Source organism: Emys orbicularis, chromosome 8, assembly GCF_028017835.1.
Source record: "Emys orbicularis isolate rEmyOrb1 chromosome 8, rEmyOrb1.hap1, whole genome shotgun sequence".
NCBI classification, from domain to species: domain Eukaryota; kingdom Metazoa; phylum Chordata; order Testudines; family Emydidae; genus Emys; species Emys orbicularis.
This window is the reverse complement of record NC_088690.1, coordinates 44542967-44570705: the sequence shown is the minus strand read 5'-3', so window position 1 is coordinate 44570705 and position 27739 is coordinate 44542967. Positions and strand designations below refer to the sequence as shown.

The window sequence follows — 27739 nt, the reverse complement described above, 5'->3', positions numbered from 1 at the left end:
CAAAATGTTGTGGGCAAGCCCTGAGTAAAATCCTCTGCTTTTTTAGTATGCTGTTACAAATCTAGTTGAGTTCCCCCTCTTGGACATTCATCAGACAGCTGTGAGGGAATCAAACTACTGTATCCTGTGTTCTTTAAGCCTCTGGAACCTTAACAGAGTTGACAGGCTGCCACTAGCTTGGGGTCTTCAGGCACACTCTTGGGATGCAGATCCTCCTGTCTAGCACCTCATCCTGAGAGCTGAGACTTTGTGGTCCAACTGCCAAGACCCTGGGACCAATACTGACCATTCCCTCAGATTCTCCTGTAGCTTAAACACACTGTCTCCCAGAACTCCAGTTTTGTGGGTGTTCTGGGTCCACAGGTTAACTCTTCTAAGGTTCATGAGAGGCATAACACAACACAGACAGATTTTGCACAGATTTCTAAAACTATCATTCTTCCTTTAAAAACACAAGAAATGCACAGATCTATATAAAAATAATGAACTCTATACACTGTGACAAAGTTCCTCCTCTATCTTGGTGGGTCCTGCGCTTATTGGCGGATTTTCTTGCCTCAGAGATTCGCCATGTGGGTTGGGGAACAGCCCAGAGACCTTCCCCTCTGGAAGAACCCACAGTCCAGGTCAATTGGGAGGTTTGGGGGGAACCCAAGCCCACCCTCTACTCCGGGTTCCAGCCCAGGGCCCTGTGGACTGCAGCTGTCTATAGTGCCTCCTGTAACAGCTGCATGACAGCTACAACTCCCTGGGCTACTTCCCCATGGCCTCCTCCAAACACCTTCCTTATTCTCACCACAGGATCTTCCTCCTGGTGTCTGATAACGCTTGTGCTCCTCAGTCCTCCAGCAGCACACCCTCTCACTCTCAGCTCCTTGCGCCTCTTGCTCCCAGCTCCTCACACTCGCACCACAAACTGAAGTGAGCTCCTTTTTAAAACCCAGGTGCCCTGATTAGCCTGCCTTAATTGATTCTAGCAGCTTCTTCTTAATTGGCTCCAGGTGTCCTAATTAGCCTGCCTGCCTTAACTGGTTCTAGCAGGTTCCTGATTACTCTAGTGCAGCCCCTGCTCTGGTCACTCAGGGAACAGAAAACTACTCATCCAGTGACCAGTATATTTGCCCTCTACCAGACTCCTGTACCCCACTGGTCTGGGTCTGTCACATATCCCTCCCCCCTGCTCAACGCCAAGGGGTTGGGCAGCTTGGGACGCCAGACAGTGCACACGTGACAAGCCATCGGCGTTGGCATGACGGCTCCCTGCTCTGTGTTGCACACGGAACTGGAAAGGTTGGAGGGATAAGAACCATCTGGTCACCCTTGTGTTCTTCTCCTTGTTCCGCTGCATCCATTGAAGAGGGGCATGGTCGGTCACGAGGACAAATCTGCGCCCGAGCAGGTAGTAGCGCAATGTTTCCATGGCCCATTTTACAGCGAGGCATTCTCTCTCCACCACTGCATATTTTTGTTCCTTTGGAAGGAGTTTCCGACTGAGGTATAGAATTGGGTGTTCCTCCTCCCCGACCATCTGTGATAGAACGGCCCCCAACCCTACCTCCGATGCATCCGTCTGCATGATGAACTCTTTGGTGAAATCAGGGGCTATCAGTATGGGGTTACTGCAGAGGGCAGTCCATAGGTCTGTGAATGCTTCCTCTGCTGCGTCAGACCATCTCACCAGATCAGGTCCACGGGCTTTCATTAGGTCTGTCAGGGGGCTTGCCCTTGTGGCAAAGTGGGGGATAAATAGTCGGTAATACCCCACCACACCTAGGAACGCCCGGACTTGTTTCTTGCGACTTGGTCGGAGCCAATTTTGGATGGCCTCTAACTTGTTCACTTGGGGTTTTACCAGACCTTTTCCCACAATGTAGCCAAGATATTTGGCCTCTGTAAACCCTACAGCGCACTTGGCAGGGTTTGCTGTAAGGCCAGCTCGCCTGAAGGTATCGAGGACTGCCTCCACCTTCTCCAGGTGGGTTTCCCAGTCTGGGGTATGAATGACCACATTGTCCAAGTAGGCAGCAGCATAACTGTTATGCGGGCGTAATAGCTTGTCCATGAGGTGCTGGAAGGTAGCTGGGGCCCCACGTAGTCCAAAAGGGAGGACAGTATATTGAAAAAGACCCTCTGGTGTAGAGAACGCAGTCTTTTCCTTTGCGTCTTCTGCAAGGGGAATCTGCCAGTACCCCTTTGTCAAGTCTAGGGTAGTCAAGTACCGGGCATTACCCAGGCGGTCCACTAGCTCATCTATGCGAGGTATGGGGTACATGTCGAACTGGGATACTTTGTTTAGTCGTCGGAAGTCGTTGCAAAATCTTGTGGTGCCATCAGGTTTGGGCACCAGCACGATTGGGCTGGACCACTGACTGTGGGATTCTTCGATGATCCCCAACCCCAGCATTTTTTTTTACTTCTGCTTTTATTTCCTCCCTTTTTGCCGCTGGCACCCGATAGGGCCTCATTGTTACTCTGGCCCCAGGGTTCATGACAATGTGGTGATATGTCTCGGTTGTTCGACCCGGTTTTGTCGAGAATACATCTTGTTTCCGGAAGATCATCTCAGACACCTCATTCTTCTGGTCTGGTGTTAAATCGGGAGACACCCTCACCTGTTTGGAAGGCTTGTTTTCCTGGGTTAGGTCTTTTTGGACCGTTGTGCATGCCTCTTGTGCATGCCAGGGTTTCAGAAGGTTAACATGATAAATCTGTTCTTGTTTTCTGCGTCCTGGCTGCCGCACCTTGTAGGTTACTTCCCCCACAGGTTCAACCACTTCATAGGGCCCCTGCCATTGGGCCAGAAGCTTGCTTTCTGCCGTGGGTACCAATACCATAACCCGATCCCCTGGTTGGAACTGTTGCACTTTTGCCTGGCGATTGTAATGGGTCCGCTGGGCCTCCTGTGCCTTCTCCAAATGTTCCCGTACAATAGGGGTAACCCAGGCTATCCGGTCTCGCATCTGCATTACATGCTCTATTATATTTCTCCCCTCATTGGGTTCCTCTTCCCAGATCTCTCTAGCGATATCTAGTATGCCACGGGGGTGACGCCCGTATAATAACTCGAAGGGGGAAAACCCAGTTGAGGCCTGAGGTACCTCCCGGATAGCGAACATAAGGTAGGGTAGTAGGGTGTCCCAATCCTTCCCGTCCCGACTTACCACCTTCCTTATCATAGCCTTGAGGGTTCGGTTAAACCTTTCTACCAACCCATCAGTCTGCGGATGGTAGACCGAAGTTCTCAGGGTATGTATATGGAGCAGCGTACAGAGGTCCTTCATTAGCTTCGACATAAATGGGGTTCCTTGGTTGGTTAATATCTCCATCGGTAGCCCCATTCGGGCAAAGATCCCCACCAGCTCTTTGGCTATAGTTTTAGAGGCCGTGTTCCGCAGGGGAACGGCTTCTTGGTAGCGAGTAGCATAGTCCAAAACAACAAGTATATATTGGTGACCCCGAGCCGTCTTCTCCAGGGGTCCCACTAGGTCCATGGCTATTCGCTCGAAGGGGACCTCTATGATGGGAAGGGGCACTAAAGGTGCCCTCAAGTGGGGATGGGGACTGTGCAGCTGACACTCCGGGCAGGAGGCACAGTACCTCCGCACTTCTTCATGTACTCCGGGCCAGAAGAACCGTCGTAGGACTCATGCCAGGGTCTTCTCTACCCCCAAATGCCCCCCAAAAAGATGACTATGAGCAAGACTTAATACAGCGTTCTGGTGTTTTTGAGGTACTAGGATCTGCTGTACCTTTTGCCCCTGTACTGGTGCAACCCGGTATAAGAGATCCTTCTTCATTATTAAGTAGAGTCCTGGTCCCTGGGTTTTCCCTTCCACGGGGACCCCATCTATTTCCGTCACCTCCTTCCTAATGTTGTCATACCTTGGGTCTTCTGCCTGGTCCTGTCCAAAATTTCCTCTCCCGGGGCTAATCTGCCTAAGATCTAGGGGCCCAGTCTCTGTTGCCTCTACTGGTTCAGAAGCATTAGGGTGGGGGTCAGACTCAGGTGCTTCTCCCTCCTGCGTGGCCTCCTTTTCAGCTGCGCGGGTCCGCCTACCTACAAGAGCGACCCTCTGGCTTTGGGTCAGTATTCGGGTTCCCAAGGCCTTAGCTGCCCTTCTTTCCCTCTTTGTCTTTCTACCCTGTCTGGGAGTGGAGAACAAATCTGGGGATATTTCAGAGAAGATTGGGGGTTGACAGTCTGCTGTGGATGCCTCACCAATTTTAGGGTCCCCATCTTTCTCCAATCCCCCTACTGGGAGTAAGTTTCCAAACCCTGGGAAGTCCCTCCCTATGAGCACCGGGTATGGGAGTTTAGGGACTACACCTGCTGCTACCTCAGTAGTGTTCCCTTGGATCTCGATTTTTACTGGGATGGTGGGGTAGTAACTAACTGTCCCATGGACACATGTTATCCCCGTACGTTTAGCCTGTAGCAGCTGACTACGCTTCACGAGCTTCCCTGAGATAAGCGTGATAGCACTCCCCGAATCAACCAGTGCCATGGTCCCTACCCCATTTAGTTTCACTGGTCTGGTATACATATGTGGGGTTAGTGAGACCCCCACAACGTGGATTAGGGAGCATGGATCTGCCCAGTTCCCCAGGTTACACTGCATAGGCTCCTCAGCATTGGGACACTGTGCAGCTATGTGTCCCCACTCCCCGCAGGCATAACATCTGTATGGAGCCCTAGGCGTTCCCCGGTCTCTTGGTTTGGGCAGTCTAACATCACGATCCTCTTCTCCCTCAGTGCTCCGACTCTTTGTGGCCTCTGATGGGCCTTCAGCCTCTCTCTTTTTCCACCTGGGCCCTCCTGGTGGCCCAGTCACCTGAACTTTAGAGCTTGGTGCTGCTAGTTTAACCCGGGGTGCCTCTTCCTTAACTGGTTGGGTCAGCTCCCTCGCTGTCCTTCGCCTCTCTACCAGGGCAACAACCTCGTCATAGGTGGCGGGTTCGTTCTGGCTTACCCAGGCACGAAGGTCTGGCGGTAGTCCCCTCATGTATCGGTCGATGACCAGAACCTCTAGTATCTCTTCCGGACTCCGGGACTCTGTTTGCAACCACTTTCGTGCAAGATGGATGAGGTTATACAATTGGGACCGCGGGGTTGTGTCTTCCTGGTACCTCCAACCATGATACCGCTGGGCCCGCACTGCGGTCGTTACTCCAGATCTGGCCAGGATCTCTGCTTTCAGCTGGGGGTAGTCTGCTGCAGCCTCTTCAGGCAGATCATGGTAGGCCTTTTGGGCCTCCCCACACAGGAATGGGGCAAGGATGCCAGACCACTGATCTCGAGGCCAGGCCTCCCGTAGGGCTGTCCTCTCAAAGGCCAGAAGGTATGCCTCTACATCATCCTCCCACGTCATTTTCTGCAGCCAATGGCTGGCCCGTATGAGCCGCGTCCCATCATGGCCGCAGTTCAGCTCTGTAAGGGTCTTTACCTGGTTTACCAGTTCCCACAACATAGCTCGGTCTTGGGCAGCCTGGTCCATCAGCAGGCGATTAGTCTCTTGCTGCAGCCACACTGCCTTCTGTTGGGCGGCTGCCTGGACACGGGTAGCCTCCTGCTGGGCCACTGTGGCTTGTATCAGTGCCCGCACTACGTCATCCATCATGATGAAAAAAAATAATAAACCCTCTTTTTTTTTTTAAAATCACCCTCCTTCTTCCGCCGCGCTGTGCACACCAAGATCCCACCCCTGACACCAGTGTGACAAAGTTCCTCCTCTATCTTGGTGGGTCCTGCGCTTATTGGCGGATTTTCTTGCCTTAGAGATTCGCCATGTGGGTTGGGGAACAGTCCAGAGACCTTCCCCTCTGGAAGAACCCACAGTCCAGGTCAATTGGGAGGTTTGGGGGGAACCCGGGCGCGCCCTCTACTCCGGGTTCCAGCCCAGGGCCCTGTGGACTGCAGCTGTCTATAGTGCCTCCTGTAATAGCTGCATGACAGCTACAACTCCCTGGGCTACTTCCCCATGGCCTCCTCCAAACACCTTCCTTATTCTCACCACAGGATCTTCCTCCTGGTGTCTGATAACGCTTGTGCTCCTCAGTCCTCCAGCAGCACACCCTCTCACTCTCAGCTCCTTGCGCCTCTTGCTCCCAGCTCCTCACACTCGCACCACAAACTGAAGTGAGCTCCTTTTTAAAACCCAGGTGCCCTGATTAGCCTGCCTTAATTGATTCTAGCAGCTTCTTCTTAATTGGCTCCAGGTGTCCTAATTAACCTGCCTGCCTTAACTGGTTCTAGCAGGTTCCTGATTACTCTAGTGCAGCCCCTGCTCTGGTCACTCAGGGAACAGAAAACTACTCATCCAGTGACCAGTATATTTGCCCTCTACCAGACTCCTGTACCCCACTGGTCTGGGTCTGTCACAACACATTTCCCTGCCTCAATTTCTTCACCACTCTATGGCATTCTTTGGGCTGAGGTGTCCTCTGGGCATATCCAGGATACTTCTGCTGCAGCTCATGGCTTGACTTCTGAACCAGGGAGTCTCTCGCTTTCTCTGACGTTATTTGTTCAAGCAGCTGAGCAGAGAGCTCCCCCCCCCCCAAAGCTATGAAAGCATGCCCGACTCATCTCTTCCTACCTAAACCTTCCTGTCTCTCTCGCTCTGCGTCCCTTTAGTTTATATGTCCCAACAACAACAACAACAGGTCCTTTGTTCTGCTTCTTGGGATTTTCCACTGCTCTAAATGCCAGTCCCCAGTTGAGGGGTTGGAAAAAACTGGTTCTCCTTGCATCAGCCAACCTTCTTAGCATACCTATTATGCGGACAGAGTACAATCATTATGGTTAACTACTCTCCATCATCCCTAGTCTGGTCTGTATGTGCTACAGGCCCTGTCAGCACATGGTGAATTCCACATTTACATAGAGGTATTCCAAAATACAATATTTTCATAAGAACAACTCCAGAGTACCAGTCTTAATTCATAAAATTGTACAGACAGATTACCTCAGACAGGGCCGGCTCCAGGCACCAGCTTGCCAAGCAGGTGCTTGGGGCGGCCACTCCGGAGAGGGGCGGCATGTCCAGCTATTCGGCAGCAATTCAGCGGACAGTCCCTCACTCCGGCTCGGAGCAAAGGACCTCCCGCCGAATTGCCACCGCAGATCGCGATCGCGGCTTTTTTTTTTTTTTTTTTTTTTTGGGCTGCTTGGGGCGGCCCAAACCCTGGAGCCGGCCCTGACCCCAGATCACCACATTTGGTCAAATCAATTCAGATAAAAAGCAATGAGTCACCACTTTGCCTAAAACTCAGACTTTTTTGAGATATTTTTTTAAATTTTTGACTGGTTGGCCAATTGACTGAAACAGGTCACATGATTGTCTATCCCCAATTGGGTTTGTGTAGGATTTGGGACAAGGTGAATATGTTCGGTTTATTGTCCTCTTGTGTTCAGGTTTGCCCAAGTCTCATCTGATCTAACTATCTCTGACCAAAAGGGAAGGAAAAAACAGAACCATAACCCACATATTTAAAACAGTTAGGTTTGTCCTTAACAGTCTCTCATCTCTGATGATAAAATGGGGTGTTCATTCTAGTTGTGCTAAAAGTTTACAGTGACACTCCAAATTACACAAAACTCACCAGACTGCAGACTTAATCACAAATGCCAAATTCAGGTTCGTCTAAAGGTTTGCTAAGGATCCTGAACCTTTCAAGTAACCCTGCCCAAGATTTTCAGCAATCTTGGCATGATTAGTGTTTGCTTAGGAGGCTTTGCTATATTATGCATTCAATACAAAACCAATTTACTACTGAGATTTTGAGTTTGAATCTAAAACAAAAAAATATATAGGGATGAGGATCCTCACAGCAAAGAGAACACCTTCTATTAATCCCTGTGAACCAAAATTGCTGAATTTCACATAGTTTTAACACCTAGACCCTTCCTTGGGAAACGTTTTCCTTTCTCATTCTTTAATATAGTGTTTCCAGAAAGCAGGGCCGGTGCAACCTATTAGGCGACCTAGGCAGTCGCCTAGGGCACTAGCATTTGGGGGGCGGCATTTTATTCGGCGGCGACCGCAGCCGCCGGAGCTTCGACCGCAGCCGCCGGAGCTTCGACCGCCCCGGTCGTCGTCGGCATTTAGGCGGAGGGAGCTGGGGTAGGGGGGCGCAGGGATGGCCGCCTGCAGCAACTAAGGGGGGGCGGCACGCAGGGGAACTCCCTGCCCCAGTTCACCTCTGCTCCATCTCCTACCCTGAGCACGCCGCCCCGCTCTGCTTCTCTCCCTCCCAGGCTTGCGGCGCCAAACAGCTGATTGGTGCTGCAAGCCTGGGAGGCGGGAGAAGTGGAGCAGCGACGGCGTGCTCGGGGAGGAGGCGGAGCAGAGGTGAGCTGGGGTGGGGAGCTGCCGCACAGCTCCCCGGGCAGGAGGGGGAGCTGCCATGGGAGGGGGTGCCTCAGGGTGGGGTGGGGAGCTGCCGCAGGGCTCAGGGAGGGGGCGGAGCAGAGGTGAGCTGGGGTAGGGAGCTGCTGCATGGCTCCCCGGGGGGGGGGAGCTGCCGCCGCGGGGGCGCCTCAGGGCGGAGGGAGGGGTGGGGAGCTGCTGTAGGGGGGATGCCTCAGGGCGGGGGGGCGGGGAGCTGCCGCAGGGCTCGGGGAGGGGGGAGGGTGCAAGGTGGAAGTTTCGCCTAGGGCGTGAAACATCCTTGCACCAGCCCTGCCAGAAAGACAAAGAGGGACGTCGCCAAACCATGAGCTAATGGACTGGCAGTCTGGTAGCAGCATCACAAGGATGGTGCCAGTATAGGTCCCATATCAGATTTCAAGCTCTAGAACCAACAAGGGCAGAAGCAGTATCCTGGAGGGAGAGGACACTATATAATTTCTAGCAACCCCTGAGGGCAATTGAGATAGTGACACTGATGGTCTCCAGAGTGAGCATAGCCAGTCCTCCTCCAGTGGAAGGAGATTTGAAAATCTTTGAGAATAGGGGGGGGAGTAAAAAGAGAAATGTAAATCCTTGGAGTTAAAAGCACCTCCTCTCTCCCTATCAGTGGGAAAATAGTGAATTACTATGACACTAATGCATCTGTGTAATCATTCACAAAAGTAGAAAGTTCTGATCCCAGATCTAAACTTCCCTGAAGTTCTGGCATGTTCAGACTCAGGGATTTGGTTCCAGGCCATCTCTATGTAGGTTGTACTCCAAGGGGAGGGTCATTCGTAGATTAATTCCTATAGTAATTTTGTAGAGGTCTCTGAGCAGTGTGTGATAGTATTAATCAAGATGAGGTGAGCAAAGGATGGAGTGGGCGCTTTAACAATGGATTGTGGTGACAGAGTTAGCCAGATCCTGCAGGTTACTTTAACATAACGTTTATAATGTTGTTAATTTGAAGAACCTGATCTTGGTCATTACTTCTATAAAAAAAATAAGTAATTGATTAAAACTGCTCTCTGTACAGCACCTTGAGAATACTTTTACAATGCTAGGTTTTATAACAAAGTTAAATCAGTCACTGTAGATAATATATATATGGCCCAATACAGGAAATTGCAATCCATTCCTATCTTGATGTACTAGTGGTCTTTATAACGTAAGTTAGACAAAACAAATACAGTACTTTGAAGTGTTATCAGTTTTATTATTTGCATATTATAGCTAATTAGCAACCACAATAACATCATCCTAAGGGAAAGGTCCACTGGCAACTTAATTCATTATCTTCTATTATTGTGTACCATGTTAAAATGACAGGCATCTTAAACTGTACAAGTCATCACAATTTTAATTAATAACTAAAACTGATTTAACTATACCTTCTGTCTTTGTCCAAGATGAGCCCATCTCAATTTATATAAAACAAAGGTAGCTATAGAAATCTGAAGCAAATATTTATGAAAAACATTAAGTTACTGAGGCAAGTTATATATGAAAAGTTCTAAATGAGCTTTAATAGCTACATAAAAAAGTGAAATGTAGTTGCCAGTGAAAGGTATACAGTCTCATGCTTCAGCAAACAATAGAAGCATAATTATGCTTGTGATAGTAAATAATCCTTCTCTATACAAACCATGCTTGTCACTATAGTATCACATCCTTATGAGAAAGTTTTAGGTCTGAAGCTAACTTATGTTAAGTCACCTGCCTGTCCACCCCCTTCCCCAAACACACACCCTTGTCCACAAACAGTAAGTTAATTTACTAAATTAGATATGAATTAAATGTCACTAAAATGAAATTAAATTACCTCAGCCAGTCAGAATGTCCAGTTGCTGTCCAGTTATTGAGCTGTAACTGTAGCTTTATTCCTCAGTTATGCAGTTCCTGGCACTGGTTGAAGAGGATGTAAAATTCAGTGGTACAGTTGGTATTTTATAATTATACATTGTGAAAGTCACTGTAATCTACTAGTCTGAGGACAATTATTACCCAACTAGAGGATTAGTTATTGAAAAAGGACAGTACAATGATTATGCAAATCACTACACTATGACTGGCTACTGTCCCCCATCCATAAGCATTCAGCAAATATGACCACTTCAGCTTCAGTCTCCCCACTCACATGTTTCCCCCATCAACCCTCTATTTCCTCCACCTGATCCTAGATGTTAAATACAATTTAATTTTTAAAAGAATTAATTTTAGTGCAGGGAAGGAGCCAGATTGTGCTTTTACCTTTTAGGATTTGTATTAGGATCTGTATGGAAGAGTTCTATTGCAGTGGAATCCCTTGTGGAATTCTGGCTGGCTCAACCAGAATTCCTCCTGAGGAGCCCACTGCAGCAGGAGCTCTGTTGCCCTTCAAGAGGGTGCAGTATGCTCTCCCCTTCAGATCAGTCCTGCTCTGCTGTCCAATGAAAGGGATGAGGACCTCATCTTTCCTAATCTATGTTTAGGAGGCTACTAGTCCTAGCGAGAATGCCACAAGACGTTCCAGCAAGTGGCTTGTAACATCTCGGATAAAATTCCACCAACCAAGGGGTGGAAGCAGCCAAGAGGCAGATTCCCTATTACATGGGTTCATCAAATCTGTTCCGATGTTGGACTCTCGGGCCGTCAAGCCCTTGCGGCTGCGCAGGAACGGACCAAATGGCGCACGACTGCTACAGCCGACTGTTCGGCTATGCCTTGAAGAAGTAGTCCTAGCTAGGAGCAGTAGCTCTACTCCCAAAGACTTGCTGGCACCAGTTCAGGGCACAAAAGATTCATTGTGCCACTGCCACAACCCCTTTTGCTTGTGGACAAGGCCAGCCACAAGTCAAGTGACAGGTTGGGGAGAAATTCAGGCAGTCATGGGCAGTAGCTGATCAGAGCACATGTGAGATGGAGAGCACAATTATTATAATAAATCATAACAGCAGGAATCAATTTGACGGTCCCTGTTAAGTCAGTAGTATTCATATCCTGGCCTTCAGGCTCAAAGCTTATTTAGCCCAAAATATAGTTTTCCCTTGTAAACAAGATTTGCCTTTAATTCTTACTTAGGCAAAACCTCTCATTGACTTCAGAGAGATCTTTGTGTGTAAGGACTTCAGAATTTGGCCTCATCTAAGTAAATATCTTACAACTGTATTGATCAACTAGAGATTACTTGATCTGGTTTCCGATATAAGTTTTCCCAAATACAACATCACTTTTTACAATTTTAAGATGGGATTTTCAAATGTACTCAGCATTGACCTAACATTGCTCCCATTGAATTCAATAGGACTTGGGCTCCTAAGTTACTTAGGCACTTGTGAAAATCTCACCCTCAGGCACCTAAATATGGATTTAGAAGCTTAATTTTAAGCTCTTATTTCTCAAAGCGTCAATCGTCATGCTGAACCATCTTCTGCATTAAAATCTGCTGCACAATATCAGACCATCGATCTTAAGGCAGAAATCATTTAATTTCAGTTGGGTTTTTGGTTTAATTAACCAGCATTGATGGCACAGTATGACTCACTATTAGGTAAAAGTTATGCTCTTCAGTATACAAGTGCATATGATGTGAATTTCCAGCTCAAGTTACAAGTAGTTTATTTGGGTGTTTTTAGAGAGACGTGGTGAATGAGGTAATATCTTTTATTGGACCAACTTCTGTTGGTGAGAGAGACAAGCTTTTGAGTTTACACAGAGATCTTCTTCAGGTCTGGGGAATGTACTCAGAGCATCACAACTAAATACGAGGTTGAACAGATTGTTTAGCATAAGTAGGTTAAACATTTCAAAGGACCATTCAAGGTGAAGTGGCCCCTTTAACACCTCTCCAGTCATAGAGGGGAAAGGCAAAAAACTGGGGGAGTTAAGTGGATTATAGATTGTTGTAATAAATCATAAATCCAGTCTCTCTATTCCGTCCATAATTTTTAATATCTAGGCAAAGTTATGAATTTAAGCTCCCAGGCTCGTCTTTTGAAGATATTGTGCAGATTTCCTTTGAGGATGAAAACTGAGAGGTTAGATATACAGTGAGTGCTTTGTAAAAAGTATTCATCCATTGGTGATATGGTGTTTTTGTCTTATATCATTTTTCTGTGTGAGTTCATTTGAAAGTGTAGCGATTGCCTCATTTCACCCACATACACCTCTACCCTGATATAACGCTGTCCTCGGGAGCCAAAAAATCTTACCGCGTTATAGGTGAAACCACGTTATATCGAACTTGCTTTGATCCGCCGGAGGGCACAGCCTCCGCCCCCCCCCCCCCCCCCCGGAGCACTGCTTTACCGCGTTATATCCGAATTCGTGTTATATCGGGTCGTGTTATATCGGGGTAGAGGTGTGGTTATTATTGGGGCATTTAGTTCACTGGATGAGATACACCATATATTGTGATAGGCATGTGAAGGACCATGGATGATCTTGAAAGATGTGTTAATCATTGTAGCAGTGGAGATATACTCACAGATTTTGCATCTGTTGTTCTGGCAGGGTCTGGTGCTTTGAGTTGGTGAGTCCTGGTCTGGGGGAGCTTGCTTCTGATGATGAGCTTGGAGAGGTTGGAAGATTGTTTGAAGACCAGAAGAGGGGGTTCAGGAAAGATTTCTTTCAGGATGATCCCCATCAAGTATGGGTTGTAATTGTTTGATGATACCCAATAGGGGCTCCAATGTGTGGTGGTAGGTGACAACTAGATGTGTACAGTTGGAGGGGGTGTATTTCTGTACTGACGCAGGTTCTCTTGGGTCTTTGGGTAGCCCATTCCATGATGGAGTCTACTTTTTTGGTGGAGTGTCCTTGTTTAGTGAAGGTGGTTGTATGTTAAAGATGTATGTCCTGGTCTTTCTCCTCAGAGCATATTCTGTAGTATCTGAGTGCCTGGCTGTAGATAACAGACTGCTTGGTGCGTTTGGGATAGTTACTGGATCTGTGAAGGTAGTTGTGGTTATCTGTGAGTTTCTAGTATTCAATTGCTTTGATACAGAAATAAAACCCACTCTGACCATACACCTCTAGTTGTGTACACTGCACACAGACAAGGCAAATAGGACAGCATGCTGTTTAACGTGAACACTTTTTTTCAGAATAGACATTAACTGAGGCTTTTTCATGCACAGTTGACTTTATATAAACTGATTGACACCTTTGGGGGTCGTCTTTCCACTGACTCATAATTTTTCTCACTCTTGAAAAAGGCTTCTGTACACCCAGTATTCTCTAGTTAAAGCTGAAAATTCAACTCATCATATTTACACAATAAAAAAAATCCATTCTGTCTTGTTTTTAATTGCAAATCCTCCTCAAGGGACCAATTCTCCTGCTTAGGAGGCAGCCCTGTGCCTTCTACTAGAGAACCAAGTGCAGTCAATTATGGTAATGAAATGTCAATAAATATAAAAATTTAATACAGTCTGCTCTTGGTGAGTGGCAGATGAGGACTTGCCTCCCAGACAAATTTGCTGGTGCTGCAAATATTAAATGCACCTGAAAGAGTAGCTGGTTGCCTGAAAGCTCTCCAGTAGAGGGAAGGTGGGACATTCAGACACCTATTGGGTTTTTCCATTATAGTATAATCACAGCAGTAAGGCCAGTAATATTCTTGAAATCCATTCAAACATCTTAACTTATTATTAGAAAGTGAAGATCATATTTTCACCCATGAAGATTCTGAAACTGGTACTGCACTGAGAGATTTTTTTCCCCTAACAAAGCAGTACAATTACAAAAGGAGAAATTAAGTTGTGAATGAGATGATTTTGCTGTGAATAATTTCACAGCAGTAAGTAGTTAGTATCATGTCACTATAGAAAATTGCTGTTCTGACGGACATGTTAACATTACAATTTTTTATTTTCTGAAACAATTAATTTATTTTGGTGATTAAGGTGGTTTGTGGGATGCAGCTTGGGCCAGAGGCAAGAACACAGGGTTGCAAGTCAGACTCCTGGGTTCTAAATCCTGGCTTTGTCACTGACTTTTTTTTAAAACAGCTCTAGTGCATGATGTTGAAACTTGAAATTTAGCAGAGAGGATGTCTCCCTCTTACAGATAAGTGGGCAGGTGAAAATTGGCTTTTATTTATCAAAGCTACTTTAAAAAAAAAAAGTACTTTGTGCATGCACACCAAGTTTTGTAATTCAGGGTATGAATTCCAACATTCAATTCTTTCTGCCCATGTGAGGATAGTGTAGGAAAGTTCATAGGCAGTCCTAGCTCCTCTACAGAGTAAATGGGGTACATACCAATGAAGGCAAACCCCCAAAGCAGTCTTGCTTTCCTCCCTATATAAAGAAATCTGCTACATTCATTGCAGCAGTTGAATGGTGTGTTGTGGATGAGGCTGCTGTCTGTAGCACTCCTGCTTCACTCCTCTGAGAGGAATTAAAGTCCACTGGAATTCACTAAAGCAAATGGGATTTCATTGGATTGACAGGGGTTGAGAGAGATAGAAACCACTCCCACAGCCCTGGGAATTTCTATGGGACTACAGTTGTAGTTCCAGTTTATGGGCTGGAAGAGAAGACACTGCCCCCAACTGTCCTATTTATGGAGGTTGCCAGAGGCTGCACCACTCCTCTCAAACACCTGGCACCAGTCTCCTCTGGATCAATGTACTCAGAGCAGGCATGGAGCCCACTTCCTTGGTACACAACAGGAGCAAAGACCACCCTATGAGGCTCCTCTACCAGTGCCCTCCAAGCAAGGGTACCAGAGTATTTCCGTAGTACAGAGGGCCTTGTACAAGACCTCTGCCAATGGGTAAATTTCACTCAGTCAACTCGGTTACAGTGAAATGCTATCTGAAGTTGAAGGTGGATTTCATCTTATAATAAATAATAATAATAATTATCTCCTATATAGCCCTTCTCAAACATAAATTTAAAAGTGCTTTCCATTGAAAATTCCTTTTTTAAAGTACAGGCTTCAACTGCAGAGCAGACAAGTCGGGCCAGATTCTGCCTTCATTTACATCTGAGCAACCCAACTGAAATCAGGGGTGTGTAAATGAGGGACAGATATGGCTCTTTATATTTTAAGTACAGTAACCTTTTTGATCCTCAAAATAAAGTCCTATGGTGAAAGCCTGGCCCCCATTAAAGTCAATGGCAAAATTCCCATTGACTTTAATAGGGCCAGAATTTCAGCCCCTTGAATCAAATTATTTTCATGCTCTGGTTGGTAATGGCACCAAATGTTCCCGATCAAGGATCAGATATGCACTGTACACACACACACACACACACACACACACACACACAATGAAAAGATGGTCCCTGCCCAAAGGGTCTTACAATTACAATCTAGATATAGGATGAGAGACAACAGTTGGATACAATGAACAGATGGAGGAGACAGTTTTGATAATACATAGTGTCATATCAAAAAAATTTTGTCGTTTACTTTAGTACAAACCAATACTCAAAAATGTTGTTACATACCATAAACTCACATGCTTTACACCAATAACATTTGAAAAGTACAATGCCGTGCAAGAATAGGTTTCTAAACAAAATCATCTTGATTTGATTCCATAATTATTTTGAGATTAAAGTAAAATGTTTTACTTCCTGGGGTATCTCACTTGCATAAGATTTCTTGAGACTCTCCAACTGGACACGATATCTGGCAATGATAATCAGACAAAAATGTGACTCTCTTTTACAGATGGATTATTCAGTAATAGCATCTCAAGCAGGAGCCACCCTCAACAACCTTATGAGCCACGCACAGGAGCTAGTAGCAAAGCTTCGTTCCCTGCAGTTTGATCTACGAGAGTTTGTGTGTCTCAAATTCTTGGTGCTCTTTAGTTTAGGTAGGTAAATCCTGTTATTTGTGCATTATTTAATATTGCTATCTTTTAATTGAAAATCTTTGGCTTCATAAAATGCTTTTTATTTTTTTCCTGAAAAATGAAGTAAGACTTTGAAACATATTTTATGATGTTCACAGTAACCTGAAAATTATTTTTGAATTATCACATTTGGGGAAATGCTATAGAATGTAGGAGGGATTTACAAAATAGAGTTCTGTGAAAATGATTCTATGGGATTTAAAAGGGTATATGCTTTCAATGTGTACTTTAACATGCTATAAATTTTTAAACCAAATTTTACTAAATTTTAAAGGAGGGTTCAGAAAAACTATAGAAAGGCATAATTTTGTGTTGAATTCTATAAAGCAATTCTGTAAGAGATGGAGAAGTAGTAAGGTTAAAATATACAAGTATTTTGGAAGAGTGTGCATGGTAAGTACACACAGTCTTGTTAGCATTTTGGTGTCAGTATTGAAATACATAAACCAACAATGTAACGAATAGTTTTTAAAAGCACAATGAAAGGCACTATTAAAGTGCAAATAAATGGTAGTCATTTTATGAAAGATCTACCAGGAAATAGACTTTAATGAGAAGATTATTTTGTACTAGTGGAAAGGCCTTAGAATGGAAAAGATACCTATGCAAGACAAATTAGTTAAATCAGTGCTCCCAATGAATCAGTCAAGAAAAATCACTATTGCCAGGAATAAAAAAGAGATTAGGGAGATGGATTCTTATTGATTTCAGGAGACCAGATTTTTCTGCCTGTCTTCTGTTTTAGGTTTTCATTTTGTTGACTTAATAAAGCCGGCAAATACAGTTTTGCCAGGTGAATTTATTATATGCTGGCAGACAGCTGAAGGAGGAGACTTGAAAAATATAAATAGGGCCAGATCCAGCCATCCCTCCATAGACAAAAATCCCATTTATATCAAAGGGCATTTTGTCCAAATAGAAGGTGCAGGGACTGAGCCAAATGTAACAAAAACAAATAAATACCTGTAAATTTCAGCACTACTGATATTTTTTCTTTAATTTCAAGTTACAAGCTCTTGTGCAAAGGAATAAAACTTTAAAAATAAAGAATTATTGCAGCACATCTGTAAATGAACTGCAGGAGTGAAATGACTGGGCAGCAGCATAAATCCGAGAGCTACGTCCTAATGTTCAAAGTTGGCTCCTATGCCTGGCACTCTTCTTGGACTTGCAGAGTGTTTGTGAAGGAAACTCATTTTAAATATAGGCATCTATCTTATATATCTATAAGAAAAAATAATTTATGACATAGAATGTGTAGTGAAATAACATAACCGGAAATGTTACTGAAAAAAACCCGAAGATGTCAGCATTGGCAGGCATATTGGGTGATTGCAAGGCTTGTACATGCTCAATCCCAAAAACAAATGAGGTGTAATTTATCTACTGACCGCAACACACTAACATTCTATATTTGGAGATCTGTCTCTTCCCATATGTTAAGTTCAGAGAAGGAAAAGCAGACCTTTCTTGGCAGGAGTGGTATTGTCTTATGAATTAACCTGGTGTAAAGCAAGGCATCTGCTTCCTTAGTTCTAGTACAGTATATTTTTGTAGTCATTAGACAATGTTATAGAAAGGTCTGAAGAGACTTATAGCTTTTCCCTGATAAAATATTTAGAGAAATTCATCTCACTTCAGTGGTATTTCAAATTAGCTGAATAAATGAATTACATTTGGAAAACACTCACGTTTATTTTAAGCGGTCTTTATGTCTGATCATTATCATCAGCTCTTCAAGTACTTGCCATTCAGTTAGGAAGTATGCTGCTCCCTGCCTTTATATTTTTGGCTCTTGGCCTGATTCTGCAAGGTGATGAGCTTGGCTTCAAAGCAGTTGAGGGTACGCAGCATCTTGCAACAGTGCCCAGCCCTTTGTAGAGACAGAGGGTCTTATTCTCCTCTCACTTACACTGGTGTAAGTTAGGGCCACCTCTGCTGAAATCAAAGGAGTTATATATCAGCATGTTAAAACGGTGTACCTGAGAGAGGTCCAGTGCATCTGAAAACAGATTAACTCACAGGGCCAAATTCAGGCCTAGCACAGACAAGTGCAACATAATTGACTTCAATAGAATGGCTCCTATTAACTGCATGCTTGAATTTGGCCCAATATTTGAAGCTAGGTGTTATCCTACTAAGAGTAAAATGTAACTATATTAATAATCATCATCCTCATCATCATCAGAAGTTTCCACTTGAACTAAGGCAGAAATTTTAAGTAGAATTATGAGACAGTTAATATAGTAAACACAGATGTCCTTTCCAGCAAAGCACTTAAGCACATATTTAATTTTAAGCAGATGAATAATCCCCCTGAAGTTAATGATGTTGCTCACAGGCTTAAAATCAAGTATGAGTTTAAGGGCCAGGTTTTTGAAGGTATTTAGGCACCTAAAGATGCAGATAGTTGCCTAGTGATATTGTTGATATCACTTTTCACCGCAGACTTAGCACGCCATTGCTACCCTTACTTCTGCCCTGCCGCTGCCACCCCGAGGCTGACAGCTGGAGCCCTGTCGCCTCCAGGTGAGGGATTGGGGGTCAAGAAGGAGAGTCTGAGCTCGGGCTGCCTCCCAATGAAGGATTGAGTGATGGGGGAGGGAAGGAGACCCCAATCCTGGGTGGTGGGGCTCCGGTTGTCCCCATATCCCCACCTCCCAGGTGTCCATGTCCCTTCTGCACAGGCCCCAGCCCAGCCACCCAGGCCTGACAGCCAGAGCTCTTCACACACACACAAAAAGCGCAAGCACACAGCACCTCCCTTGACACATTCCCACACCTCCCTTGGGAGACCCTCCCCATAGTTTGAGAACTGCTGGTCTAGATATAAAATTAAAGAAGTAGACTGTTAGTATCTGCTAGTAAAGCGGTCCAAAGGGCTTGAGCAGAAAAATGCTTTTGATTGATTCCCGAGATAATAAAAGAATGTTGAAGCTTAAATGAGAGGATTCGTGTTGTAGTCCCATAGTCCAGCCAATCCCAAAGTTAGCTAGGAACCAGAAAACAGAGAGTTTTACAGATTTTCCTTGTTCCTTTTTTTCCCTTGCCCCTTTTGGCATCTATTTTCTGGTGCCTCCCACCCTTATCCCATTGTTTCTTCTCTTGTCACTTAAGACCCCTCTCTCCAAGCCCAGTCCCCACGGGTAGGTATTCACATTGCTAGCCCACTCTGCGGTCCATGCCACCATGTCTTCACTGCTATTTTTAACTATGCTAATTGCATTAAAGCTAGCGCAAGTATACCTATGCCAGTTACAAATCACACCTTTGATCGAAGTCCATAGCCTAACTCACAAGGAATGGAGAGCAGAGGAGCTGAAGCAGAGCTAATCAGGAGAGAGTCAGCAAGCCCAGGTATCTGGAAACAGCATCCCCTTTAAGGAAGAAGGATGTGACCCACAGAGATCATAAGACGTTAACTACCACCAAAATAAATTAGACTGAAATCAATAAACACGCCTTCTCTGCCACAACTAGATCAAGTCTCCCCAAAATATAACTAAATTGTTACCTATTTAATCCATCCCACCCCCTGAGAAATTATTCCAGACACTGACAAAATGTAACAGTCCCACTTAAGCGTGTGCTCTTCATGGGACTGATCCTACCCCCATTGAAGTCAATGGGGGGTTTGTATTTGACTTCAGTGGGAGTAGGATCACTCTCAGCGAGCCTTTTATGGAAAAATCCCATGGAATTTTATGGTGATTAAACAGAGTTCTGTTGAAATTACCTTCAACATTTATAGAATTTAACAAGGAACGGGATCCTTCCTGTGGGATTTTAGAAACATCCAATAGAATTCTACAGCAAGAGTATAATTTTCTATAAAATGGTCCAAAACCTATAGAAAAAATATTTTCTATTAAACTCTATAGGGCATTTCCAAACAGGGCAGCAAACTGTGGTCTGTAATTCTATACCCCTATATTCAAAAATAACCAGATACCACTTGATCTCATTTTACAGGGAACTGAAGACCGAGATGGGTCAAAATAGTAGAAAATAGATGCTTAAATATCCCAATACATAATTCCTCCGAAAATTTCTACCTACAGATCCTGATTCATCAACGGGTTCAGAGCTTTCAATTCCCCTTGGAATCAATGGAACTTGAGAGTGCTCAGCATGTCTTACATATAGTTCAGCATCTCACAGGGTCAAGTCCCTAATGTATTAACATCCCATGCACAGATTTTTCCATCTCCAAACACTGCACCTAGAAAGCAAAGTGGCCACAGGTACTAACTGCTTATTGTACTACCACCCAACCCTTAAAAATTCATATCTAAGTAAAATAATCAGCACACACAGAAACTGCTATCAATTCCCCCAACAAAATTAAACATCTAACATAATTAAAATACTAGTTGCAGACTGCTTAATAATAACAGCTAATATAAACAAAGCTACAAACATATGAATTATTTACAAATCCAACAATGTCAAAATATGCCTCTTCACATACACACATGAACAGAAAAGTGCATGTATTTTAGCAGCAAAACAGCATTGTCACCTTGCTGCTTCACTGACTAGCACTAACATTCTGCAACCCTAAAGCAGAAACAGATAAATACAGTACAGCATACCTTGGATGAAATCCTCACTCCCTTGAAGCAAATAGGAATTTTGCCACTGACTTCAATGAGGCCAGGATTTCACACTTTAGCTCTAAATTAGGTCCCCTTTCTACAAAAGAAAAGAGTTCAGATTAATTTTCCATTAACTAAATGACTAATTTAAGATGGACATTTTAACAACCAAGTAGGTTTCTCATTGGGATACTTTCTATCATCTTCTCAAGTGCAACAGATCTTTTCTTTATTGCTGTCTAGTATTTTTACAGTCAAGTCATTTAAACTGAAATCCAGCCATTGTTTACCAAAACTTCCTATTTGTCCTGCTAACTTTCATCATTAGAACTCAGCAAGGATTTGTCAACACTTCCCATCAGAACAGTTTGTAAAGTGAAATGCCAATAGGAAGAAAGTTAGACATCATTTGACCCATGTCCAGCCACTTGTTTGCCTGCGGAGCTTAATGCTAGAATAGGCAGCAACTGACTGGTACTTCTCTCATCACTGTCAGAACACAGATAAATGTACTTCATTTAAGAAATGAGGCTTTATCAATGGGCAAATAATTGCAGAGCAACTATTGATCTTGCATCTCACTTAACATGAGGCAACAGGGACTTGTCCAAACGGTAAACATTTAATCATTATGTATGGCAAACAATCGGCTATTAAACAAAGCAAAGAAAGACTTAGTTTTCAAGCAGGCCACCATGTCACAAGGGGAGACAATTGTGATTCACTCTCCCTGGACGTAATATTGTCCATTAGAGATGTGCCCCTTTTCTGCCAGATAGGAGCAATATTAGCAAAGGAACCTGTACTTATGTCTGTGTATTCTCTGTAGTACTCCAGCACAGATGGGAGAGGACAGCTCTCATTATTGTGCTCCATCATTTGCTTCTTGGAAAGCACACACAGAAATCTGTGCAGCAACACTTTTCAGTTGGTTCCAAGAGCTCAGCAGCCGCCTGAAGCTGGAAGAGCATTTTGTGATTAATTATTACTATTATTTACTTATATAGCATCTACAGTGTGCTGAGTGATTACAGACAAGGAATGGTCCCTTTCTCCAAAGAGCTTACAATCTAAACAGACAAAAGCTAGAGGAAAGCATGCAGCAACAAGTAGTGCTAAAGCTTTGTGGTTCACATGTAACTTGTCACTTCCACAGTTTTTGCTGAGGGTTTATTTTTTATCACATGATTAGTTAGCCCATCTTGGGTGAGGAACACTAGGATATCATTTGGAAGCGGTATGTTTTAAAGAGGGATGTGAAGGGGGCATGTGGACTGGTTTGTGGTGGAGTTACAAGGCTTAGGGGTCCACAGATCTGGTGAGTGTGAGATGGGAACAAAGTGGTCAGTGAGTCACGTGGCTTGAGCAGGGCAAAGGGGTCTGAGGAGAGAACAGAGGACAATATCAGAGAGCTAGACAGAAACTAATCAGTGCAGGGGTATATGATCCTCAATTTGTTATCACACACAGAGACACAACCCAACAAACAGACCTTTACTGCAGCTTCCTGCATCTACCACACTTGGTCCCAGTCACTTGGATTTTCTGGTTTGGGTTTGTTAAAGGCACAGTTCACTAATGGTGCTATAAATTTGGGAACATAAAATAATAGGAGGAAGGATTAGGTCAGACAAAGTTATTTCCGGAAGTTCTATTTCCAGTTCATGTGTGCAAGTTACTTAAGACTTTCTGTGCCTCTATTTCACTTTCTGTAAAATTGGAACAAAAATAGTTCTTTATCTTAACGGCTGTTGGGAGGCTCATAGATAATACTCCTAATACTTTGCATTTATATAGCATGTTTCATTCAAAGATCTCAAAACAGATGCTACAAGGTGGAAGTGAAGTATACCGTGGGACAAATTCTGCCCCCAGTAGCTAATGCAGATCTCTAATTGAGTTCAGTAAAAGCTGACTGCACACATGCATGCAAAGACAGAATTGTTGCCTTAAATATGCTTGATTCTTATTGAAAGTAACAGACAGTACTTATGGTTTAATTTAATCTTATTCAGAATGTGCATCGTGGTCACTCCAGATTGTTTTACCTTTGACAGCTTATAAAATATGCCTCTTTATAACTGGTCTAATATTACGATAGTTTTTAGTGATAACCATTGGAGGTCTTTGTAATGTATTCATCACATACTGTTACCCAAGTGCATTAGAAAAATTGTATCTAGTGAACTCAGATAAGCAAGAGGAATATCCTGGGGTTCTCAGCATTATTAGCATGCAGCCATGGCTTTTAACTTTCCCCATATGATGTCTAATTTAGAAAAAATACTTACTGTATACTTGTCAAATAGATGCACATATCTTGATCCTAATGTCTAACTAATGTATGCATCTGAGGATAATACTGGCAAATAAACATTTCCTTAAATTTATGTAATCATTTGGAATTCAGAAAGGATTGATTAGCATTCAGGAGATGTGACCGTTCAATATTTACACCATAGAGACTTGGCAGAAGCAAATAATTGTACATAAAGCTGATGCTTGTCTTAATTAAACGCAGTATAATAGGTGTTGGGGTTGTTGGGGTTTTTTTTTTTTTTTCCTTTCTAGTGAACAAAGCAGTTGAGCCATGGGCAGATATAATTCATTTTGAAGTTCAGAATTTAAACCTAATCAATATGTATTTATATCAAGGGAAGGAGTGAATTTCATTTATTACGAGATGGCAACTGGCTGCAATAGCTAAAAATGCCATGTATTTAAGTATATTTTTCCAAACAATAGTTTGACAATATATTTATCCCATGTGATGCTTGTTACATTAATAGTGTTGTTTACTTAACTGATGGTGTTTAGCATAGATTACTTTTGGAAATGAACAAGATAGTTTACATCCCCTGTTCTAAGAATGACTTGCACAAGCAAGGAGACACCTTTAAATTCATTGAGTTGGTTGCTTATTAGTGTAGAGTTGTCCTGGTTATCAAATAAAGATTTAGTCCTGCAAATATTTACTAGTGTGAGTAATCCCACTAAAGTCAATGGGATTATTCACATTTCTGGGATCAAGCCCTAAATGTGCCCTAAATGGAACTGGTGAGAGCTAATAAATATTTTTTAGGCAGGTCATAGTAAGTAGGTGCAGTTTTAACAGTGAGGATATTTAATTATTGAACCATCACCTAGGAACATGGTGGATTCTCTGTCACCTGAAGATTTTAAATCATGCCTGGATGTGTTTCTAAAAGATATGCTATAGCTTAAATAGAAGTTATGGGCTTGATGGAAGAATTACGGGGGGGGGGGGGGGTTCTTTGACCTGTGTTGGCCTTAAGATCAGACTAGATGATCATAATGGTCCTTTCTGGCCTTAAAGTCTATTAAAGTAAAGTTTGTTTGAACTGGGTTGACCCAATAAAGATATCTCACATATTACTTTTGTTTATTTTCTATTTCTTTGATCCTAATTGCTTTAGATTTGAACACATTTAGGATTAACTCATGTTATGAGGGATTTTCCCAAGGGGATGGGTGTCAGGAGAATTGTTTTCTATTACTGACTGTCACAAATTCACAATGTGGCTTTGGACAATTACTCAGATGATGCCTCAGTCTCCTTATCTGTAAAATGGCAATAGTATCTACCCACCTTTGTAAGTAATAATGAGATCCTTGGATGAAAGAGGCTATATAATTGAAAGTATCATAACCAAAATATCATCTGGCACTGAGACAGGGTGACTGGTCCCTGTGAGTGAAGGAGGTCTAGACAGCTTGCATAGAGTTACTGGGGACTCTGAAAGGGGAAACTGAGGCAAGCATGACTGTCATGCCGCAGCCTGTCACAGGAGGACACTCCAGGCAGGGCTGCCTTATGACAGACTGCATAAAAGTCACAGCTAAAAGCCCCTGATTAAAGAACCTTTATGGATGTTGGGGAAAGTCTTTTTCTTTATAAATTGTGTAACATATTGTCCTGAAGGAGTTACCTTCTACATTTTCATGTCAGTGGGAATCAAGGGGCTAAAAGTGTGTGGAACCCTTTCAAAGGTCACTTTTCACACCCGAACACTTACATTCCATATATTGTATGGCACAAAATGACACGTACTTGACTTTCCTTTGCAACCTTATATCAAAACCATATTCCTTTGCTACTCTGGCCCTTCTAAATTCAATACAGTAATTCTTCACTTAACGTTGTACTTATGTTCCTGAAAAATGCAACTTTAAGTGAAATGATGTTAAGCAAATCCAATTTCCCCATAAGAATGAACGTAAATGGGGGATTAGGTTCCAGGGAAAAAATTTTTGCCATACAGTACAGTACAGTAGTATAGTTGGGAGGTGCCCCCGCCTTACCCCACACAGGCACAGCCCACTGGCACTGGAGACAAGGAGGCAGGCAAGGAGGCTGAAGGTGCTGTAGGCTAGGAGAAGCACATTGCGCAGCAGCAGTGGCGGCAGCTTCCCCTACTCTGCAAGCACCAGAGGTTGGGGGCTCAACCCTCAGCCGACCCATGCCACTCCTTCCCCCAAGCCTTCACCCTTAACCAGTCTCTTCTTTCCCCCCTCCTCTCCCTTAACTCCGCACGCTGCGTCCTCGCTCCTCCCTCACCTTGCCTCCTGCCCGTGGCAATCAGCTGGCTTGCAGCGTTCAGGAGGCAGGAGGGAGTGGGGAGGAGTGAGGACATGGTGCGCAGGCTTCCCCTCCCTCCCCTGCCTCCTGAACACTGCAAGCCAGCTGATTGCTGCCGGCAGGAGGTAGGGGAGGGAGGAGGAAGGTGCGCCGAGTCCTCATTCCTCCCCCCTCCCCATGGCAATCAGCTGGTTTGCGAGTTCAGAGGGCAGGAGGGAGGGGGGAGGAGCGAGGACTCGGTGCTCAGGCTCCCCCCTCCCTCCCGCGGCAATCAGCTGGTTTGCGGCTTTCAGGAGGCAGGGGAAGGAGGAGCAGCCCCCCTCCCTCCTGAATGCCGCAAGCCAGCTGATTGCCACGGGCAGGAGGCGGGGGAAGGAGGGGGAAGGTGCTGATCCACAGGGTCTGCCGGAGGGCGGGAGGCGCTGTGGGGGGACGTAGGGGAGCTGATGGGGGGCTGCCAGCTGTGGACAAAGCAGGCAGCCAAACGATGTTATAGTGAAGCATTGCACAGCTTTAAATGGAGCATGTTCTGTAATTGAGCAGGGACGTAAGATCGAAACAACATTAAGCGAGAGGACGTTAAGTGGGGAGTTACTGTATAGGGAAAGAAATCAAGCTGTCTTCCTTTTACTTCATCCATCATAACCAGCAACAGAAAGCCAAATAATGGAAAATGAATCCCGATTCCTGAAGTTGTTACAGATGCTAAATGATGATGTGTGGAGTGAGGATTTCTATAAACTGGGTTGCCCATGCAAGACTACTCTTTGCTTCTTGGACAACACTTATTTGGCAAGCTGACAATTTTTTAGTCCAGCCTTCCATGCTGGTTTCCAAACACTGTACAATCAGCTTAGAAGAAAAACAGACAGCTAACATTTGTTTTCTCCTTACCTTTCTTCAAAGAGTTTCTAAATCTATATCAGTTCAGTGTCTATGAAAAAAGAAAATTATTTTAAAGGATTAAAATGAACAGAGGTGGGGGATTAATAAATTATGATGAGGAATTAAACCAGCCATTTTGGTTTTTAATTCTTTATAATTCACCTCAGCTCTGGATGTTAGAGTCATGGTTAATAAACTCCTCAAAAGGAAGCAGAGGTATCCTTCTGTTTTACGGTTACATTGATTGTGTTTTAACAAGTGCACTGAGCCAAAATTATGTAGAAATTAAATAATCATCATTCATTTGCATTGATTTTATCTGATAAAACACAATGAATGATGCAGATTCACCTTGGTGTAACTCCACTGAGTTCAATGGAGTTACACCAGGCATGAACTACTCACGATATGGTCACTCTACCTTTGGGGAAGGGGGGATGTTAAAGACCAAAAAAAGCCTGCAGTTTCTTTCACTGGGTTTTTAAAAATGCAATTTTTTAAACAAAAGGATCAGATGCTGAAAAGAAAATTAGGTCACATATTTGTTAGATGCAATTTTGTCAGTAATTAGAAACATGGGTATCCAAGTTATGGTTGTATTCTATACTGACTTTATATGCATTCAGTGGGGATTTCAGAATAAGCCTATCAGTATCTTCTGCAATCACAACACCAAGGGACTTTATCTATCTAATGAATTTATAGAATGTCAGTCACTGTAGTATTAGATGCTTCCCCCATTGCTAACAGCTATACTGAAAACATCAACAGCACATATCCACATTTGGGTCTGATAGGTCACTTTGGAATTTGTGCACCATATATGGCTTTAATGTAGATTACATATGTTCAGTGTTTGCATGGTACTGGATTGCATGGGGTTTTTTGGGGGGGAGGGAATGAGCATACATACACAATTTTCAAGTACTATAAGCAGAAGCAATAAACTCCTTAGACCAGTTCCTCAGTTTTGGTGTCCAAGGCCCCCAATCCAGCAAAACGTATCCATTTGATTAATTTTGAATTTAATAGGCCCACCCCATATTTTTAAAGGTAAACATGATCTTAAGTGCTTTGTTGAACTGAGACATAAGGTAATATTCTGAAAGTATGGATAGATTCTGAAAGTAATTGTGCCAGGCTGAGAATTACATATTTTTATGTAGAAGTGGTCATTATAGAATTGGTAATAATTCCCCCATCACCCCCGCCCACAGAGTAAAACTAAGAGTTCTTGCAAATTCTTACTTGTGTCTAGCCATAACATCTAACTTGTAGGAGTTTGCAATACTAAATATATGGAACCTTTTAAAATCCTAACAGTGATTTTCCCAGCCAATTTCTAACATCTTGAGAGTTTGTTTACAAACATGAATTTATGATGAGGTGTAGAAGGGAACAATGAAGTGCT

The 27739-nt window shown here is 43.9% G+C and overlaps 1 protein-coding gene across 1 annotated transcript in view; it reads left to right on the top strand.

Annotated features, from left to right (window-relative positions):
• Positions 1-27739, top strand: part of NR5A2 (nuclear receptor subfamily 5 group A member 2) — a 124650-nt gene that overhangs the window by 79695 nt on the left and 17216 nt on the right. The window contains exon 7 of the mRNA XM_065409483.1: positions 16059-16206. Within this exon, the coding sequence (XP_065265555.1) occupies positions 16059-16206 (148 nt within the window). The remainder of the gene's footprint in view (positions 1-16058; positions 16207-27739) is intronic.